We start from the raw sequence: 23,258 nt of genomic DNA on the forward strand, positions 1-23,258 counted from the left end.
TTCATTGGAAGGACTCATGTTGAAGCTGAAACTCCAATACTTTGGCCACCTGATGTGAAGATCTGACTCATTGGAAAAGACTCTGATGCTGGGAAAGATTGAAGGCAGGAGGAGAAGGAGACAACAGAGGATGAGATGGTTGGATGGCATCACTGACTCAATGGACATGGGTTTGGGTGGACTCCAGGAGTTTGTGATGGACAGGGAGGCCTGACGTGCTTCAGTTCATCGGGTTTGAAAGAGTCTGACACGACTGAGCAACTGAACTGAAGTGAACTGAATTCCCCTAATGTTATTAACTATACCATTTGTATTTTGCTTGTTTCACAAGATTATTATTTCTTGTATGTATGTGTATGACTGAGCCTCCAGTGAAAATAATGACTAGACTTGATGCAGTTGATCAAATGTATAGCTTGATATATGATCACCGATTTTAACAGTGTAAGTCTAGATATGGGAAGATGCAACAAAGGGAATGCTTTCCTGGACCATAACTAGAAGACAGGTGTCCAGAGATCTTTGACTATTAAGACCTAGTCCAGTAATAGCACACTGAGTGGCCTTTCAACAAAAACCTTCTTCAGAACTGGGAACAAGCCTTTCCAACAAAGCGGGGAAAAAATTGTCATTAAATGCCCCCAGTACTTTGGCCACCTCATGCGAAAAGCTGACTCATTGGAAAAGACTCTGATGCTGGGAGGGATTGGGGGCAGGAGGAGAAGGGGACGACAGAGGATGAGATGGCTGGATGGCATCACTGATTTGATGGACATGAGTCTGAGTGAACTCCGGGAGTTGGTACGGACAGGGAGGCCTGGCGTGCTACGATTCATGGGGTCGCAAAGAGTTGGACAGGACTGAGCGACTGATCTGATGCGATCTGATCTGAAATGCCCCCAAAGTGTGGTTTGATTTATGACCACAAGGGGGCCACGTAAACTACAAATTGGCACTTACCAAGAGCACTAACAACAAAGGCATTTGTCATCTGCCTCTGTGGAGATTGAACCCCATGCTGTTATTGCTGTTGACCTTCAACAACCCCTGAGGGAATTCAGGGTGGAGTGAGATACTCTGCTCCAGGGAAGCTGGTGGGGCAGCTCTTTAGACAGCTAGATGTTTTTAGGAACAGGTTTTATGATCTCAATCCTTTTATCTCCTCATATTTAGAGAAGCACTAAATCCCTTCATGGGACATCAGATACTCATGCCTAACAAAAAACCTTTTGTAAAATGAGTGCTTCATGATATTGAACTCTCCTTTCACCAAAACCTTATATATTGACTATCCCCCACTGCCACTATGGAGCAGTCTCTCAGAGCTATCTGAGATGCTGCCTTCAGGGTTGCAGTCCTCACTTTGCCCCAAATAAAACTTAACTCACAACTCTCAAGTTGTACATCTTCTTTTAATTGACACAAGGAACCACTTTTCCAAGATGGCACTCATAACAAGTTGTGGAGGTAGGATGTGGGCACTGGGTACTGCATCAGGATGTACTAGAAGCACAATTTCTTCTTTCATATCTTCCAGCTCCTTTCATTGTTATCCCTCTTCTACTCTCAGCTCCCTCTCCCTCTGTTGAAAATTTAAATACATTTGCATGGGGAATCTAGTTATGAACCTTTCTCTCTTCCTTCACTAATAGCTAGCTACCAGGTTTAAAATATCAGATAAATTGTGTTCACAAAAAATTACATACAACAACTAAATTGCCTTTTTCTGAGTCTAGCCTTTATTATAGCAAAATATGCCACAGTTTGTTTCAAAGTATTAAACGAAGGTTGCCATAAAAAATACTCACTGATACAATTCTACTATATTACTCAAATGCACGTATAAAACTGAGAATAAATTGTTAGGTAGAAGAGAGAAAAGGAGTCCAGAATGGTGGTGGCTAAAAGACAAGAAAGGGAAAAGCCTGCAAAAATAGAACAAAGGAAGGTCCAAGGAAGAGTGAGGACCTCAGTTAAAACAAATAGCACTCCTGGCTAGCCCAATTTACATAGGGCAGGCCCAGGGGAGGAGAAAAAAAAATATGAAAAGAGGAGCCAAAATTGGGCTGGGGGCCTCTCTTCTCTTCACTTCTTTTGGGTCAGCATGCCCTCATGCCTTGAGGATGTATTTTCCTTTACTTTCTAAATAAAACTGAGCTGTAACACAGAGCCATAACATTGGTCCGTCTGAGGGCTGTAACACTGGTCCGTCCATGGCTTCAAATTTTTGTTGCGAAGAGACAGAACCGAGGAAATTACAAACTCCCCTGACAAAATCATATAAGTGACTCAGGTAAACCTTAAATAAGTCAAACATAATCAAGGATTTCTAAAATAAAAACACCCCCCAAATCCTACAAATTTAAGTGTTCCATGTGCAGCCATCCTTTGTCATAAGGACAAAGTGACATAAATAAACAAATTCACTCTAACTTTGGAATCAGGAACAAATCTCATTTATTACTCTAAAGATAATTATTAGGCCCAGGAACATCAAACTACATGAAAGTAATACCTGTCAGAACCCTGTGGGCCTCCTGGGCACAAAAAGCTTATAGTGCCATTTTTTGATTATGGGAAATAGGGTCCATTCAGTCTCCCTGACCTTCCCTGAGTTCCAACAGGCAGATTCAAATATGCTAAGGGAGGCATTGTGGAGATAAGCAAGGAATAAACAAGAAACAATAGGGTAGCTTTGGGGCAAGGTCCTGGTTCCCCCTCAAAGGATATACATAACAATATACTTGAGACTTTTGCAGATACTGAAAACACAAAATTTTCTTCTGTGTTTTATAGATACTGAAGGCTTCCCAGATGGCTCAGTCAGTAAAGAAAGTGTGTCATCCCTCAGTCATGTCCCATTCTTTGTGACCCCACAGGCTATAGCCTGCTAGGCTCCTTTGTTTATGGTATTCTCCAGGCAAGAATACTGGAGTGGGTTGCCATTTCCTTCTCCAGGGGATCTTCCTGTTAGGTACTTAGAATAGGAAAAAGGACTCCAGAATGGTGGTGGCTAAAAGACGAAGGGAAAAGCCCATGAAAATAGAAGAGAGGAAGGTCTGAGGATGGGAGTGAGACCCTCAGGTAAAACAAACGGCCCTCTTGGCTAGCCCAATTTACATAGGGCAGGCCCAGGGGGAGGAGAAAAAACATAAAAAGAGGAGCCAAAATTAGGCCGGGGTAGGGGTTGGGGGTTTCTCTTTTCTTCAGTTCTTTTGGGTCGACCCACTCTCATGCCTTGAGGATGTATTTTACTTTGCTTTCTAAAGAAAACTGAGCTGTAACACTGGTCTGACTGAGGAAATTACAAGGGGCTATAACACTGGTACATCAGTTGCTTCAAATTTTTGTTGTGACAAGACAGGCCCGAGGAAATTACAAACTTCCCCGACATTCCAAATCCATTTTGAACCCAGGTCTCCTGCATTGCAGGCAGATTCTTTACTGTCGAACCCTGAGTCAGGAAGATACCCTGAAGGAGGCAATGGCAACTTACTCCAGCATCCTTGCCTGAAAAATCTCATGGACAGAGGAGCCAGGTGGGCTACAGTCCACAGGGTAGCAAAGAGTAGGGCATGACTGAAGTGACTTAGCATGCACTCAGGCAGATACTGAAACCCCCAACAGGTGGCAGAAGTTAATGGTTTGCTGCATACCAGCACATAGACCCCAGACCAGCTGAAACCAAAAGGTTTTGATTCTGGTTCCTACTTACTTCACCACCAACACATCAGAAGAATCTTCACAAGCTGATCACATCCTCTTTGAACCATTGCTATAAAACTCACTAACGCTCCAGGTTAGGACACACAGTTCTGAAGGCATTAGCCCACTGAAGTATCCTTTGCCTTGGAAAGCAATAAAGCAATTCTTTTCTACTTAATCCAAAACTCTAACTCTAAGACTTAATTTGCTGTCAGAGGACAGAGGCTGGATTTGGCTTCAAAAGCAGAAAGAAAACTTGAGGCAAGTTATCTTTAGATTATACTTCAATTGGTTTATTTCCCAAGCTATACTTTAATGATGATTCATTGCACTTCTTTTACTCATTCTGTTGGGTCAGAGAGATCATTATAAAATGAGCTTGTCCATGAATTCCACAGGTAAAAGAACTGATGAAACTAGCAAAGGTTTTTGAACATGTTAGATTCAGTTTACTTATTCCAGTATACATTTGGGGACTCAAAATGAAATTCATCAAATACCTCTTGTAAATTATTTGCTACAGCAAACATGATCATTCCTATTATCTCCAAATATTTACTAAGAATCCCTGTGCTATGATTTAAGAATAAGACATTATATAAAAAATGTTTTCTGCTCACATTATATAATGATTCTAAACTTGGCTACAGGTTAGAGTCAACAAGGGAGTTTTGTAAAATAGACAAAACAAGACACAATGCCCAGGCCTCACCCCAGAACAATAAAAATTAAAACACTTTGACTGTGGGACGAAAGCATTATTATTTTTCAAAACCTGTTAGTTTCTTTTTGCCAGTTTGACAGTCACTGACCCAGTAGGTATGTAACAAATACTTGCTGTATTGAATGATGGGTCTCAAAACAGTCTTAGGGGAATTCACTTAATGAATACAAAATAAAAGGTTTGTAATTAGTGTATTAATAGTCAGCATATTAATAAAATCTTCTAAAGTACCTGAAGGTACTTAAAAACAATTTGTTCTCTGGTAATTCCTTTAAATAATTCTCCTACAAATTGTTTACAGTGCTAATTTCTATTATTTATACACAAGGCTAGTTTTTTAATTAACTGTAAATTTCATCATATCTTTTTTTTAAACCACAGGTTTTCCTTTCCTAACATTTAAATTTACAGGCTTTTGTCAAATGTAAGATTAATGATTAATGACAGATATTTTGCACCTCTATATTCCAATACTAGTTACTATCTCAAAGTCATAACATATCAAACAAAATAACAAAACTGTAAAATTATTTAGTGACTTCATTTTGCCCCCTGAGCTATTGATCCACAGATTTATACAAAGTTATATAAAAGTAAAGCTCAGTTTTCTCTAGAGTTTTCAGGAAAGCCTTCAAGAAAAGATGAATATTTTGTTGTAAAACATTTTCTCTTTGAAGTGCTCCTGGGCTAGAGTAAAATAGAACTATACATATACATTTTTAGTTATGTGTATGTACTTCATATATACATATATATGTATATTAATTTATATATGATAAGTCATGCCATTAAAAAGGCAGGAAGGAAGGATAAGGAGGCTAGGGAAAACCTCAGGCCGAGGTTTTGGGGGGCCTTGCTGACTGGTCTAAAGAGTCACAGTGCCTAGAGCATGCCAAGTGCATTCATGTTTATATTCCTTCTCCATCACATACTCTCCTGGTAAACTCTTAAAATTTTATTCATCTTCCAGTATCAGGGAATGTTTAATTTTAAGGAATCCTATATGCTATTTTCTGTTTCTCAAGGGCCCTCTGTTCCTTATCAGTTCCTGGAAAACAGGAACGAGCAGAGCTGCACACAGTTCTCAGGACTGAGATCATGAGGTGAAACACATACATGGATTCCTTTCTGTAACTTTTAACTTTTCTATAAAACTACTCAGTCATGTTCCTATTTCCAATACATGGATTGTCTTCTGGCCCTGTGATGATTGTTATTCCCCTAGTTACTGGTGTTATGGCCCTATGATTATTGTTACTCCCTTAGTTACTGTTGTTATGCATCTGGTTTTGGTATTTTTTACTCAACTTTATTTTTCTGCTTAAAGCTTCCTTGTATAACAATATACAAGCACACACTGCTATGAATAAAGTACCCTTGTTCCACTAGAGACTTGGGTCCCTGTGTCCTTCTTTTCTTCACCTTCTTTTCGTGGACTTCTTGTCCCCAGGTTCCGGTCTGTCAAGAAGACCATAACATTCCAGGTCCACTCAAACTCACAATTCCTCTAACAATATTTGTGTATCCCTCACAGTAAAGATAAAGGGCTTATTAGGTGGCATAGTGATAAAGAATCCCCCTGCCAATGCAGGAGCCCCAAGAGATTCTGATTCAAGCCCTGGGTTGGGAAGAACCCCTGGAGGAGCAAATGGTAACCCACTCTAGTATTCTTGCCTTGAGAATCCCATGGACAGAGGAACCTGGAAGGCAACATCCCATAGGGTCACAAAGAGTCAGACATAACTAAAGTGACTGAGCACACACGCACAAGGTCAGAAAAATCAAATGAGCCCTTAACAAAAGAGTTTACATGATCCTTGAAGTACTTTTGCTAAAATCTGCCCAGTGTGATATTTTGAATGGGAAAATCAAACCATTCACTTTTTCATACATTTCATCATTTAAGTTTTAACAGGGCTTCCTTGGTGGCTAGCAAAAAAGAATCTGCCTGCAATGCAGGAGAGGCTGGAAACGGGTTCAATTCCAAAGATCCCCTGGAGAAGACACTGGCAACCCACTCCAGTGTTCTTGCCTGAAGAATCCCATGGACAGAGGAGCTGGGCAGCTTACAGCCAATAAGGTTTCAAAGAGTTGGACATGATTGAAGTGACAACAGTTAAACATTATTCAAATTTACATAACCAAATGCCAGTAGTATATTAGTATACATTGTATATTTGTATACAGGTATCCGTTTCTAACATTTCATGGCAAATAGATGGAGAAACAATGGAAACAGTGAGAGACTTTATTTTCTTGGGCTGTAAAATCATTGCAGATGGTGACTGCAGTCATGAAATCAAAAGACACTTGCTCTTTGGAACCCCTGGAGGAGGAAATGGCAGCCCACTCCAGTATTCTTGCCTGGAGAATCCCCATGGACAGAGGAGTCTGGTGGGATACAGTCCATGGGGTCACAAAGAGTTGGACATGACTGAGTGACTAAGCACAAGCTCATTGAAAGAAAAGCTAAGATGAACCTAGACAGCCTATTAAAAAGAAGAAACATTGCTTTGCCCACAAAAGTCTGTATAGTCAAAGCAATGGTTTTGCTTGTAGTCATGTCCAGATGTCAGAGCTGGACCATAAAGAAGGCTGAGCGCTGAAGAGCTGATGCTTTCAAAATGTGGTGCTGGAAAACATTCTTTAGAGTCCCTTGGACAGCAAGGAGATCAAACCAGTCAACCCTAAAGGAAATCAACCCTGAATATTCATTGGAAGGACTGATCTGAACCTGAAGTTCCAATACTTGGGCCACTGATGAGAAGAGCCAACTTGTTGCAAAAGACCCTGATTCTTGGAAAGACTGAGGAAAGGAGGGGAAAGGGGTGACAGAGGATGAGATAGTTGGATGGCATCATCGATTCAATGGACACAAGTTTAAGCAAACTCTGAGATATACCGAAGGACAGAAGCCTGGTGTGCTTCAGTCCATAGAGTCACAAAGAGTTGGACATAACTGAGCCACTGAACAACAGAGGAAGCCTAATCAATCACATGGGATGACCTACTTCCTGTTAGCCCACCTCAGGCTATCCCAAGCCAAAACCTCCAATCAGGGCATACCTGAAGCCTTCTCTTTTTTTCACTGTAAAGCTTTTACACTCCACTGTCTGTCTTTGAGTCTCAGTTTCAGGTGTTGGTGGCTGATTCCCTTATCATAGCAAGCATTAGCTTTGTTCTGGCACAAGAACAGTGTTGATATACAAAATATTGAGGGCTTCCCAGGCTGTAGAATCCCATGGACCAAGAAGCCTGGTGGCCTCAAGTCCATGGGGTTGCAGAGAGTCAGACAGAACTGAAGTGACTTAACACACATGCATGCATACACTACTGCATCATGTGTTTCTCTTGTGGGATGATACCTCCATGAGCAAACATCAATCATCTCCATTTCTAGAAACTACAAGTTTCTACAAGCTCCTTCCACTAAACTTCTTCTTTCCAATCATTTCACAGCTGAATCAAGTCTATCTTCAAGGCTTCTTTGAGAGGAGTGTATCATTGTCATCACTAACTTGACTGTGCTTACCTATTTTAGGTTTTATTTTGAGAGAAGTAGAAGGGAAAAAGCAAAGGGAAGCAAAGTTGCAAAGAAAGTGATGCTAATTTTGCCAGCCAGACAAAAAAAAATTAGAATATTTTAAGCACAGTTTTGTGATAGTAACATTTACTTTAAACACTCCTTTGTCTTAATGAAAGTGTAATGTTAATTAAAAATATGAGTGGGTCCAAAAAAGGAAAGAGATTAGTCAAAAAAATAAGCCAAATATTTAAGTTCTAATTTATTTAGCTGTCTGCATTGTGGTTGTCAAATAATTTTCCTAAGTTGAATCACACCTATCATTATTAAATTTGTTGGGTAGAAAAACTGGGACTAATCTTTCAGTTTAATTACATCACTCACAAATAATTAAAGTAACTGGGGAAGTACACTGAAATTATAAAAACAAAAGGAATATGTGTATTTTGTGATAAAAATTATGAGAATTGAATTAATTATGGGAATGATTTAAAAGAAACCTAAGTGCTCATTTTCATACCAAACTATTCAAATTCCATGTAAATATATACTTGGCCTATTAGTACTAGTTAGTAGTTTCCAAATCATATATTATGGTAGTTATGTTTAGAATTAAATACAACAGTGACAAATGTTAACTATTTTAATGCATTATACACATACATAACAGTAGTTAATAATGATAATTGCTTTATACACATGCAATGGCATATACACATATGTGTGTGTGCATGTGTGTATTTTTACATGCAAGTATTTTACATGCACACACATGTCAAATATTTATAATTGTGACCATATGTGATTTCCCAATATGAATTTTCCTGAACAAACATTGAAAAATGTTGCTAAATTATAATATTTAAACTAATATGATCCTGATATAAAGTAGAAGAATAGGTTTTATAGTCTAGAGGTAGTATAGATAAAAGATTATCTACATAGATACTTTTTTTTAGTAAATGTTACATGTAGAGACCTAAAACAGAATAAGGAGAGTGTGATAAATAGTGCTGGTACTTACATAAGTTTATAAAGAATATCAATTTAGATACTCAACCACATAAAATTTATATTTTTTGTACCTCATATAAAATTAATATTATTAAAAAGCAAGCAAATTTTGCTACTTCTAATGATATATTTTCACTACATGAAAAGCTAAGATCTCACTAAGCTAAATGGGTAAAGAACATGTACACATAACTTATAAAATGGGCAGTAAAATAACTAATGAATATACTCATTGCAAATATATAAATGATCCTATTAAATCTCAAAAATAAAAAAAAATGCAATTAAAAACACAGAACTATTTTTCTCCTATTAAATTAGTAGAGACTAACTAGTTTGTAAGCCATCAGTCGATCTCATGTACTGTTGGGGGAATGATAATTGGTACAATGTTTTAGAAGGGCCATTTATCAATAAATATCAACAGTCTTTAAAATATTCATATTCACTGTCCCTTAATTTGAATTATACAAATGTGTTCTAAGAATATTAGAGATAAAACAGCAACTCCCTTCCCCTACACCAACACAACAAAAGAAAGCAAACAAACAAAACAAAAGGAAAAATATATGGGAAAAGTTAGATACTAGAATATCAAAGAAGCAGTAATTTTTTATTTTTTAAATATTTTCAACCACATAGGAAATTTTCATATTATAATTTTAATCAAAGAAAAACAGAAAATAAAACTATACATTTTGAATTCAAATATGCATATATTGTTCAGTCATTAAGTTGACTCTTTGCACCCCATGGACTGCAGTATCTCCCAGACTTTGCTGAAACTCAAGTCCATTGAGTTGGTGATGCCACCCAACCACCTCAACCTCTGTTGCCTCCTCCTCCTGGCCTCAATCTTTCCCAGCATCACGGTCTTTTTCAATGAGTTGGCTCTTTGCATCAGATGGCCAAAGTACTGACACATCAGCATCAGTCCTTTCAAAGAATATTCAGGGTTGATTTCCTTTAGGATTGACTGGTTTGAATGGCTGATCTTCTTGCTGTCCAAAGGACGCTCAGCGGTCATCTCTAGCACCATAATTTGAAAGCATCAATTCTTAGGTGCTCAGCTTTCTTTATGGTCCAATTCTCACATCCATACATGACTACTGGAAAAATCATAGCTCTGACTATACGGACCATTGTGGGTAAAGTGATGTGTCTGCTTTTTAATAGGCTATTGAGGTTTGTCATATTTTTCTTCCAAGGAGTAAGAGTCTCTTAATTTTGTGACTGCAGTCACTGTCTGCAGTGATTTTAGAGCCCAAGAAAATAAAATTTGTCGCTGTTTCCACTTGTTCTCTATCTATTTGCTATGAAATGATGAGACCAGGTGCCATGATCTTAGTTTTTTGAATGTTGAGTTTTAAGTCAGCTCGTTCAATCTCCTGTTTTACCTTCATCAAAAGGCTCTTTAGTTTCTCTTCACTTTCTGCTTTAGAGTGTTATCATGTGCATATCTGAGTTTGTTGATATTTCTCCTGGCAATCTTGATTCCAGCTTGTGATTCATCTAGCCCTGCATTTTGCATGATGTACTCTGCATATAAGTTAAATAAGCAGGGTGACAATATACAGCCTTGATTAACTCTTTTCTCAATTTTGAATCAGTCCAATGTATTGAGGTGACCCCTAATCGACTTTCAAGCTGGGCTATTTAAGAAGTCTCTGAGAGAGAGAGAGAAGTCACTCAGTCATGCTGGACTCTATGTGACACTATGGACTGTAGCCTACCAGGCTCCTCCGTCCATGGGATTCTCCAGGCAAGAACAATGGAGTGGGTTGCCATTTCCTTCTCCACTCTTAGAATGAGGGTAGTTTTAAAGAGTTGGAGACTCACAAGCAGAACCCCGTCACCCTGGCAAAGGGCCAAACTGCATAGGCTCAGACAGATACTTGAAATACACAGGACTTCCACTTCAATTTCTTGGATGAGGAGTTAGAAGCCTCAGGACTTGGGTAGAAAAATACTAGATGATAAAACTGACATCAACTTCAAAGTAGCTATTTCCCTCTTATTGAGTGACAGTATACACTATCACAGGTTTGAATGATTCCTTATAAATCATTAGGACTCAAGGAAAGGTCCAGTTTGTCCTGTCCCTTTACATTCTAAATGAGTACAGAAGAGGTGAATCTAACAGACAATTATAAGTATGTTTGAAACAGCTAGACTAGAAGGAGGTCAGAGAAAGTCAGATACCAATGTCAAAATATATCAAGAGGTCCTTATGTATTAGAACACATACAAAGTCATGGAAATTTAGAATTCTGATTGATCATATACTTGTCATCAAACTGTGTATATAAACAATGCTCAACATTACTCATCACATAAACATTAAACTCATCCTGGTTTGATGATGACAGATTTTATATCATCTTTGGCATGATGAGATAGAAGTGAGGCATTTGGGTGGTTAAATTTTATCTTAAAATTTTCTGAGGAAGGCTGGACCTACAGATCGTCATTTTCCAGATAATTTTACTTGCAGCAAATTAAGAACATCAGAAAAATTCTACAAATTTAATATCTGTTGGAACACTTATGCTGAACTTGGTAGCCTTAAAAATGTAGCATAGTGTTGTTGGCACATATGGAGATCTCAGAAATAACTTTAGCAATGAGGATTGGTGATAAATTCTATTATATCTAGGCAAAAATTCAATTCATATTAGTATAGAAAATATTCACTTAATTTATATTCTTACATATTCTAAAGATATTTGTTCAATTCTTTGCTCTGTGATTGTATGTTATGATTATCTTTTACATTCTTATGTGTCCTACATCTCTATACTTTGAAAAAGATAGATCTTTGCATTAAACAGGGGAAGCATTTAGCAAAGTTTCAACAAGTTAAAAACAATCAAAATTATATGAACAGAATTGAACTCCACAGATAACATTTTTTTTTAAATGTTGGCAAAATGTGTACATCATCAATGAATAGAATCAGTTTAAACCAATGTCTATTAAATTTGCCTCAGGAAAATCAGGTAAAATAGGCGTAAGAATGTGAAAGCAATACTAGGATTTCTCAGTGTCAGTGGAGAGTTCTTGGAGGTGGAGAAGTGGTGTTTGTGAGATACGAGGGGATATTTGAATCCAATGGAATATTTGATCTGGAGGAACACGGAAGAGGATTTACGTAGTTGGTCTAAGAATGGCAAAAAAACCCCTAAGAAACAAAGAAGCTTTTTTCCACTAATTAACACACAGATGTCTCAGTTTGCCAATTTGATGATATCTTGCCAATCAGGATGAAAGAGGAGGTATGTAAAGCAAGCGAAAACAAAAATAAAAAAAAAAGCTTAATGGTCTGGCTTGCCTTTCGATCGACCCTGACTCAAGAGAACTCATGACCATCACAGAGATGTGCAACTTAGCAGCAGACCACAAGAACAGGAACAAAAGATAAGTCTTTACATAAATAATCATTGGAAGCATATAATTAAACATAAAATAATAATAAAAACATAATTCTAACATTGTTATCTGCAATACTGATGACTCCAAGAAAGTGGAAAATGCTTATAGACTATTGACAGCAAATGTATGCCAAAGATCGGATACAGAAAAGTTTGTCATTTTTCTGTGAGATTAGGAAGTCAGGAGAGTAAGAAATAAGAAAGAAGCAGGTGGTGAGGGATGATTAAAAGAATTTGGTAAGAAAGATAGCTGGGATATAGTATGTATTGTAGCACTATAACCATCACAGCCATCAGGCAAATCTGAATTCAACACTTCCACACAGCATAATATAAGAATTCAGCTGTTTGAGTCTGAGTTGCTACTCCATTTGAAACATTTATTACTTGCCAGGTTCACACAAGTTTTAAAAAAAGAGCACAGGTCTTGAACAAATGTAGCTTTATCCTGGTGTTTAAAATCATTTGGAACATTTTATTGTTCATTTGCTTCATTTCTCAGCAGTAAGTATATTCCTAGACATGGCTCAGGAAATTAACTGAATTTTTTGTTGAATAGGTGGTCTACCCTTTGGCATAGGGCAGTGCTATTGATTTTGTCTGCAGAGCTGGCTCTCAGGCTCCTATGAAAGCCTGTGCTATCATGGACTCTGAAAGATGTGGTGAGGTTCCCAGAAACCTAGAAGGGTTTTCTTCCAGAGCCCAGCATCTTCTGGTATGACAGCATGCTCGCTCTTTCAGATGGGGATCATGTTATAGAAACACAGCTTCAGGCAAACAGAGATTTAAAAAAAACAAAAAACAAAAAACTGTATTTGGCTCTTGTGGTTAGGCTTTTGACCTGTCTTGTGTTTCATAGTACATGAAATATGAACCTCTAGATTCTTGCTAAAATAATTTTCATCTTTGCAAATCAATGAGATTAACTTGCCTCCAGTACCATGAAGAGAGGTTTTCTTTTCAAACGTTTGCCTCAGTATAACTTCCTGAGAGTTGCAGTGATGTTTACATGCTTGATCTGTGAAAAGTCGCAGGTGGGATATTCAATAACGTTGAGCAATTGAGCCAGTAACCCTCTTGGGTTCAGTTTCCTAGGATGATTAACTTCCCACAGTGGGCAATTAGTTGTTGCTATGCTCCCAGTCTTTCTGGCACTACTGTGCCCTGATCCCCATTTGTCTGTTATTAATAAATTATGATCTGGTCTCTAATTATCTTTGATTCAGAGCCTTTGAAGAAAAAAACATGTAATCATGAGAAAATAGAAGGTATAACAACTCCCAGATATTAAATCAATACACATGCTTGGATTTATTAGAGTTTTATAATGTCACATCTATTGCTAATTCATAAAATGTTGAATTTGTTTTTAATGAGCTCTTTTCTAAAATCAGTGATTGCATGTGATTACAAATATTTGTCTATTTACAATTATTTTAAAATAAAATAGTATCTGATTAAAATATTTTGTGTAATACTTACTTTTATTAAAGCTTATCAAGCTCTGAAAGTACATAATCCTAGTTGTTAATGTGCCAAATATATCAACAGATGCACGGTGAGCATAACTTAAGGAGACTGAGAGCGAAGTACAATCATGTTGATGTTATATGATCATTTATAAAACTGAACACTGCTTGATATCACCAGGTATGTCACCATACTGGCATTAGCATGTCCAGATGTCAAATAAATAATGCAAGCTAGTGAAGATTTCTTAATTCCTATGCAATACTTCTTTGACATCATTGAATTTATTTTCTGAATGACACCAAAAGTTTTATTACTTGGGAGAAAGCACATTTATGGTTTAGGTATTTTATTGTGCTTATGTCAGTGTTACTAACATTTTTTTTTTCCAAACTATGAACATTAATAGGGGAAAATGAGACAAAGCACTTCAAATACAGATTGATGCCCAGTTTATCTTTAATTCAATAATTTATGAGTCATTAATTCAATTAGGTTATGTGGGAGAGCCACACAGGTTTTTATCCTCTAAATACTCACTGGTGGGCAGAAGAGAGAACATATTTACTATAATTTGTGGTTGAAAGCATTACATTCCATGAGAAATACTGGTACATTGTTGAGACTTAAGCAGAGGAGAGAATACTTTGGCTAAAGGAATTGAGGAAGGTTTTATGATAGAACAAACAGTTGATGTGAGTCTTGACATGTGAGTGAGGTTTACATATTGAAAGATGAAGTGGGGGATATGAAAAAAGACACTGGGTGAGAGCCTCTCTCTTCATTCTTTGGTCATGTGCTTTGTCTGAGATTGACTCTACTTCAGATTCAGGCATGAGCTCTAAATGTACTGCCATGCAGTATGCCTTCCCATACTGTTCTTAGTTAAGGTCTCAGTGCTACTGATTGATTTACTCTGTGGGGCTGTATATCAGGTTCCTGTCAGAGCCTGTGCCACCTGTGAAGATGCAGGTCAAGAGCTCTAACATGGGGGCTGGATTCAAGTTGGTGACCAGTCCCACTTTAGGAATCCAACAATCATCTGGTCTCCTGCCTCCTCATGGACCACTCCTTCTCTGTCTCCTCTGGATGGATATTCCTCCTTCAATCTCTCTCTCAGTACCTATCAGAGCCCTTGGGCTCTACCTAAATAAGCTCATTTTGATCAGTGCCTTTAAATACCACAATAGTGCCAGAGCATTCCTGAATCATGGATCTTCAATTGCATAGCAGGCAATATTTTAGCATTTGGATCTACAAGAGTCTGTACTTTCAATTTATAAAAAATCTCTGGAACTTTTTATCTATATGATCTACAATTATCTTTTTGATAAACCACTTTGAATTTGGCTTCTGTCATATGCAACCAAAGGAACTGAGGTCTAAAACACATATAGTGATAATGCTGAAAAGCTAGTTTCAAGCATATTTTCAAGAGTTTCAAACTCTGGTTTCACTTTGTCAGTTGTCCAATCATTGGATATTTACTGACAACTAACACCAGAATCACTTCATGGGAAATAGATGGGGAAACAGTGTCAGACTTTATTTTTTTGGGTTGCAAAATTACTGCTGATGGTGACTGCAGCCATGTAATTAAAAGACGCTTACTCCTTGGAAGGAAAGTTATGACCAACCTAGATAGCATATTCAAAAGCAGAAACATTACTTTGCCAACAAAGGTCCGTCTACTGAAGGCTATGGTTTTTCCGGTGGTCATGTATGGATGTGAGAGTTGGACTGTGAAGAAAGCTGAACGCCAAAGAATCGGTGCTTTTGAACTGTGGTGTTGGAGAAGACTCTTGAGAGTCCCTTGGACTGCAAGGAGATCCAACCAGTCCATTCTAAAAGAGATCAGTCCTGGGTGTTCTTTGGAAGGACTGATGCTAAAGCTGAAACTCCAGTACTTTGGCCACCTTATGCGAAGAGTTGACTCATTGGAAAAGAATCTGATGCTGGGATGGATTGGGGGCAGGAGGAGAAGGGGATGACAGAGGATGAGATGGCTGGATGGCATCACTGACTCGATGGACATGAGTTTGGGTGAACTCTGGGAGTTGATGATGGACAGGGAGGCCTGGCATGGTGCGATTCATGGGGTTGCAAAGAGTCGGACACGACTGAGTGACTGAACTGAATTGAACTGAACACCGGAATATGTGTTCAACACAAACACATATCTATCAGGGCAGACACACGTAAAATGATGAACTTAAGTTTTGAGTGAAAACAAAAGTGAAATTAACTAGCTTTCACAAAACCAGGAATGGCTATGGGGGTGGTGACATTTGATATGTATGATTCTAGAACAGACATAATTTACCACGTATAATTTTCAAGTGTATAATGAAGGGAAAATTTACTATAACCCAATATGTTTTTTTCTTATTAGTTATTTATTCATTTTGGCTACATTGAGTCTTTTACTTTTGCATGGGTTTTCTTTAGTTGCAGTGAGCAGGGGCTTCTCTTTGCTGCAGTGCACAGACTTCTCATTGCAATGGCTTGTCTTATTGCAGAGGTCAGGCTCTGGAGCACATGGGCTTCAGTAGTTCCGGCTCACAGGGTCTACAGCGTGGGCTCAGTAGCTGTGGTGCACGGGCTTACCTGCTCTGCAGCATGTGGGATCTTCCCAGACCAGGGATCAAACCTATATCCCCTGCCACTGGTAGGTGGATTCTTATCCACTGCACCACCAGGGAAGTTGCTAACCCAATATGTTCTTTAATTTACTTTAGGGTCAAAATATCACTGAGATTAATTTCTAAGGGTTATTTTATTCATATTATATCAGTTTAGAAAGTTTTTAAATGTTAATACTATTATTTTTAGCAGTAGAAACCCACTGGCTTCACATACAAGAGTTCAGAGTTTCACCAAAATCATATAGTTGAATGATATAAGTCATAGGAAAGTTAAATAGTGAAGAGTAAGGATCTTAGAGTTAGAGCTGTGCCCAAGACCCAGGCCCTTATCAACTAACTATATAATTTATATTCTAGACATTGTCCTAAGGTGAGAGAACCTGCCGATAAAAATCCCTGTCATTCTGAAGCTTATATTCAAGTATGGGAGACAGAAAATAAACCAAATAGATACAAATATACACACTTTCTTCCGCATTGCAGGCAGACTCTTCACTGACTAAGCCACCAGGCAAAACAAAATATACACACAAATATTAATATGTATATTATAATGGCAATGGGTACTGTAATGAGCCAAATCAGGCTAAGGAAGATCTGATGCACAGAGGAAGAAATCATGGGCCGTTATTTTAGAAAACTCAATTGAGAGAATGAGGTTAAACAAAGAAAGAAGGAGGAAGTCCTGTTTTTTTCTGGGGCAAAAGAGTTTTAGACAGTGAGAAGATCCAGTGCAAAAGCCTTACAGTTTGGCTATTTTTACAATATTCAAGAAACATCAAGGAGATAACTTTTATGAAGTATAAATTGGAGATAGAGCTAATAAGGAGATACAGAGTTGTGAGATATTACATTTGAAGTCCTTGGAACAGTGCCTACTAGCAGGTCATATGTCATTCATCTAGAAAATATTAAACTTACTGTTATCAATATTATTATTGTGTACTTCCACTAGGCAAAGATGCTTCTCTGAAGGTTTTAGGATACTTCATACTCTATACAAAGGATTCATTTCAGAAGCTATTGTGCTTTTACATAAAATGTCGGCAGAGCTCTGGCACTTGTCTGATCTAAATACATACAGATAACAGTAATATATTTGCAATATATCAAATTTAAGTCTATATCACCACTGAGAAGTTAAATTATTTTTAATTAAAAGACATTTTAATCAGGAGCAAATATCTGGTTTATAAAATATTCAAGAAGTTAAAAGGTGATCAAAGAGAATAAGTTCAAAGTGAGGATGGAGTCTAAATGCTATTATATTTTTGTGTATTTATCAATCATATTTTAACACAAGGAGAAATATGTATAATTCAATGTCAGTGTCCTCGATCATTCCTAGTACAGACTTTCAGTAATTTGTTAGTGCTTTAAAGATAATTCCCCAAATTTTTGTTAGGTTTTGTCCACATCTCTTAATTTAGTTTTTCTTTTATTTGACAAAACTTCATTAATTCAATATACTCCAGGTACTACAAGGTAGATAAGATTTTCTTAGTCCCAACAAAAATTGCCTTGAATGATATAGGAAAAGTCCCATTAGACTAGTATCATTTAACTTCTAAATAAGTCTGTTTAAGTTCATGAAAAGCAAAATAAAATAGCCGGAGATATTTCTATCATAAGTCAAATGCTCCTTGAAATTCAAGATTGCACATCCAACAAAATGAAGTAATTAAAGTGTCATGCCCAAAATTTGCTGGTAAATAAATATAAATCTCAGATTAATTTTTAGTAAAGTGTATTTTCCTTTAACCTGAAAATTCCTAGTCTCAGCATCACAGTCTGTGTAATTAAAAAGAATTAATATGAATGAACAGTGTCCAAATTATAATTGCTGATATTTTTTAAAAAGTAATACACTTTTGCAATATACTAGATCCAAAATTATCAAGAGTTGGGTTTAATAATGCTGAAAATTAAGCTTCTTTTCCTAGGGGTAGATATAATTTTAATTCAACTGAGAAATGCACTAGATATTTCTAGACACTAAAATTTCGTTATTCTTGTATGATAGTTTCTGATGCATGTGGAATTTGTGTACCTGTGTGCATGCACACTAAAGCTATACTGTTCTTCAGTTACCAAACAGTAGGTATACTGAAACTTCTCTCACTTTGTCTAATGCTGCAGATGTAACAAAGTGAATTGCTTTTAAGTCAGTTTTATATATATTAAGGAAAAAATGAGGGCGGGGGACAGTGTTTGATTCATATATAGGTCAGCGAGGATCCCTAGCTGAATGTCATGAGTAAATTCACATTAACAATACTTAGGTTACATAGATAAACTGTACGTCTACAGTAAAATGCTTCTTATATTTTATCTGTTCTCTAATAAATCTTTAAACACACAAACGTATTGGTCTCTAGACCTTGCCCCTTTCCTCCATTTTTATTCAGTAGACTAGACAAATAATATCTTCTTATGATCCCCATGTGCCTATACATGAGTAACGCTTCTGGATCTACTGGAAAGGAAGAGGCTAACCAGTATCTCAGTCACAAGTAAATAACTGATATCACAAACCTGCAAATGTATGATAGTCAACCACCCTTTTGGGTAGAAAAGACAGATTATATCATCATAGTTGTTTTAGTAGTTACAATTTACTCAATTCAATTACCTTACTTGATCAAAATCTGAGCAAAGTTTTTATGACAAGACTGGTGGAATTAGCTTCTCTTCCAGAAAGCAAAGACAAAAGTAGAGCATTCTCCCTAAGTGACTTCAGAGAGAATAGATCATTGGGGCACAATCCACCCAGGCTCTGGCTTGAGCAGGGCTGGCAGTCCTCAATAGAACACAGACTGCTTCCCAGCTAGCAATTCTGAAAGTGAATCACTGCTATTCTAATAGTAAAAGTAAGCAACAATTTCTTAAGAAAACTTTGAACACTCTTAAATGAACAAGAACTAGAAGAAAGAGAATTCTGGGGAAAGAAAAAGCATGTTTAAAGGAAGTAACAATGTTTTATCAAATTTATTTTATGAAAATAAAGTGTTTCGACTATAATTTAAAGATGTAGTCATAACTCTTTTCGTAATACAATATGCAGGATACTGAAAATGCCTAATTCTATATATTTATCAGTTGAATAGGTGCCAAAGAGTCAAAAGTAAATGAGTAAAATAGTACAAAATCAATATGAATATTGATTTCTTGACTTTTTTTGAATCGTATATTTTCAAATATTTCTTTAGGTTTAATACTTTCATGAAGACTTATCAGGTTTTCTGTAATAGTCTAACATCAGAACATTTTCAAATGGACAGCTCTCATTACTGAATATCCCTTCCAACAGTGGCCTGGATGAAAAATGGAAATATGTTTGTTGCAGGAATAGAACACACTCATGCTTTTATTTATTTTTTTAGAAAGATTGATTATGCTTTGATCAATGTCAGGAAACAGCTTCCTCATGAGCTCTTGTTGGGGGCTTTGCCTCTTTGTTCAAAGTGAAAAATGTAGATATTTAATGCATACATTAATGTATATATTGATATAAACATTCAATAAAATTCACTATATACACTCTGATTGACATATTCAGGTTGAAATCATCCAGAAGCTGAATTTAAATGCAGTCATAAAAATGGGGTGGTTATTTCTCAAAATGCCTGTTTGTCAGAGTGTCTACTTTGTATCTATCATCCTATTAGGATAGAACACTGGCTAAACTGGAATTATTAGTCTTATTCTTCTCAAAAAATAAGCACAGACACAGGCCTTCCTAAACACTAAAATTGAAACCTTTGAGAGGATATATTGATAAATGCTTTTAAAAGGCAAAAAATAAAACTCAGGTTAAAATAAACTATATCAGGAAAAGATATGGTTATATTAACAACCTAATAAATAATAACATGTTAATACTATTCGTGTGAAGAGAATATACCTGGAAAAGAGAAATTGTGTGCTTAAAAGTTAGCACTCACATGGACAAGGTAAAACTTAAGAAATATATCCTACATAGAGGCTATCTAATGATATATCACTTGCCTGATTTGTTTTGGGATGTGATTAACAGTCAAACGGTCAGATCAAGGTAAGGCAGAGATCAGCTGCAAAAGTTCAGAAGCACAGCTTCCTGTCTTACCTTCCACTGAGGAGGAAGCCGATAACCACTGCCAACAAAATGACTCCCACTGTCACAGACACAGCAATTATAGGAATCTGGCTTTGATCGCTGGATGCTGCAACTGCTGATAGGAGACAGAGAAAATAGAGCCTGTGGTTAAAGTGATCATATGCATTCAAATAAGAGCTGCTTAATAGTCAGTAATCAATGCACAGTTTAAGCAATTCACCCACATTTGGCTGAGATTTCCCCCTAATATCTCTTCTCAACCATGTGTAATTGAAAAGACATTTTTAGGAGAAAATATTTATTTTCCAAATGGAAATTTGGAAGACCAACTAAGTCACTGATTATTTGTCATCATAAAAAATGAATGTCATTGTTCACATAGTATTCATTTAGCAATCTTAGGCTTGCAAGAAAAAAATTGGAACTTAGTCTTTAATTTCAAACACCTCCTAAATAGGAGATAATAAGTATATGAGATTTGATATTTTTAGAGTTTGCATGTGGCTGTTCTCTAGGAAAAAAATACCTCATTATCTTAGATAGGACTTTTTATTAGAGACATCAGTTGAAATGTCCAAAATGATGTGGCTATGACCTCATATGATATCACTATTATCAATATAATTTTAAAAATCAATATTTCAAGGAGAATATTATCACTAAATATACCTCCATTATTGGGACCACATTTTCAAAAATATCAATATCATTTAGAATTTTAAGTCTAAATTAAGATTAAGTTTGTTTGCACAATCTTTTTTAATACATGTATTTAGATGAAATATTTTATATTTTAATAATATAATTACCATAATAAGAGGAATATGGACATAATCAGATAGTTGCATCTAAATAAAGCAAATAAATTTTTATTTTGTGCTGATAACTAAAACTAAGTTGATTAAAATAAGAAACCTATAGAGCAAAATATATTTTATTAATGTTCTCAAGAAACCCTCAGTGGGATATTTGGCATGCTTATTGGGTAATGACATTATATTTTGATAAATTCAGAGTAAACTTAGATAAGTTCACCTCCATGATAACAAATTTTAAGTCACCAAAGCTAATAACAACTATACTTCCTGTTTTGTTTTTTTACAATCTCTCTGATCTTGGCCCTATCAATATTTTTGGACATTCATATATTTCCCCTTTGAGGCTTGTCACCTCTCCATTGATTCTTTCAACCAAAATTGACTGATTCTCTGACAACCTTCTTACACAGATCTACATTTTCACCCTTTTAGAACAGTCTTCAAGAGTCCAATATTGACAACAACTGGTTCATGGATGGGAAAAACTATTATTTACAATCTAAATCTGTACTCTTCCTCTTCCTTTTCTTGGATAACAACAGTTGCAATAGAAAGTCTCTTTACCCTGCTTTTTCCTGTCGTGATACTGAGATGCATGGTAGAGAATTTATTACCAGTGAGCAGTATAAACGTGGTAGGGCAAAGCTACCCCACTATCATAGGTAGTAGCCTCCCCCAAGATTAGCTTTATTAATTTTCAAATTCAAATTACTTTTTTCTTCCTCAGTTCTTTAAATCTTCTTTAGGCAGGTGGCACTGTTTCTAGAGAAAACCATGAAGACTTGGTCCAAATAATCTCAATGTTATTTCATTTGGACTTCAAAGCTTTTGATCCTCTCTTTTAATTTCCTTACAAAGTCATGCTCATAATGAGTCTTCCTCATTTTCTCAGTAGAATAATCCATTCCCACCTCCTACATTTTAGAAATGTTAAATTTTATAGATTAAAAAAGACTGATCAAGTCTGAATTCCATGGTTAAATATAATAGCATACCTTTCTTTTGCTTTACCTAACTCCACTGTTTGAATTTTTCCTGTCTCTTCCAAGGCACTGATCTTTAAAGTCTTCCTCTGGGGGAAAATTTTCATTTCCTTACAGTCTGCTTCTTTGCTATCTACAAGCCTATGAGATAATTTCTCTTGGGGACAACAAATTCTTATACCTAAATTTACTGATATTATTAATTTAAATTGAGTCTGAAAACAGCTCCAGCATTTACTATACATATGGATTAAGGCAAATTATTTAACCTTGTAAAGTCTCATTTCATTAATCCCCAGAGAGGGATAATTTCCAGGGACCGTTATATATATATATATTTTTTTTTTTTTGCTTAGAGATAACTCTTAGCATAGTGCTTCAACTATTGCCAGCCTTATTTAAACAGGAGATATAATATATACATATTATCTCCTGTTTTATCCATCATTCTTATTCTCTCCTATTTTTCAGCATCCTGATTGACTCATTTAGAACCAGCCTCACTGATTTAACACACACGAGTCTGAGCAAGTTCTGCGAGATGGTGAAGGACAGGGAAGCCAGGCAAACTGCAATCCATGGCGTCGCAAAGAGTCGGACATGAATTAGTGACTGAAAAACAACCTCTTCTAAGAACCAACATTATTAATTTTTTTCTGAAACTTTTCTTCTTCTGCCTTTGAGTTCTGTGCATGATATGATATCTGTCAAATGCAATGAGCAACTCTCCATTTACTTCACAAAGTGAAAGTCAAAGTGTTAGTCGCTCAGTCATGTCTGAATCTTTGTGACCCCATGAACTATGCAGCCCACCAGGCTCCTCTGTCCATGGAATTCTCCAGGCAAGAA

The 23,258-nt window shown here is 36.5% G+C and overlaps 1 protein-coding gene across 3 annotated transcripts in view; it reads right to left on the reverse strand.

Moving 5' to 3' along the window:
- The window catches only part of EPHA5 (EPH receptor A5), a 398,564-nt gene that overhangs the window by 78,474 nt on the left and 296,832 nt on the right, over nt 1-23,258 (reverse strand). For all 3 annotated transcript variants that reach the window (XM_010848896.1, XM_010848895.1, XM_010848897.1), the window contains one exon: nt 20,618-20,723. In XM_010848896.1, coding sequence (XP_010847198.1) covers nt 20,618-20,723 — 106 coding nt within the window. The remainder of the gene's footprint in view (nt 1-20,617; nt 20,724-23,258) is intronic.

The sequence above is a fragment of the Bison bison genome, unplaced genomic scaffold (assembly GCF_000754665.1).
Source record: "Bison bison bison isolate TAMUID 2011002044 unplaced genomic scaffold, Bison_UMD1.0 scf7180017864279, whole genome shotgun sequence".
Lineage (NCBI taxonomy): Eukaryota > Metazoa > Chordata > Mammalia > Artiodactyla > Bovidae > Bison > Bison bison.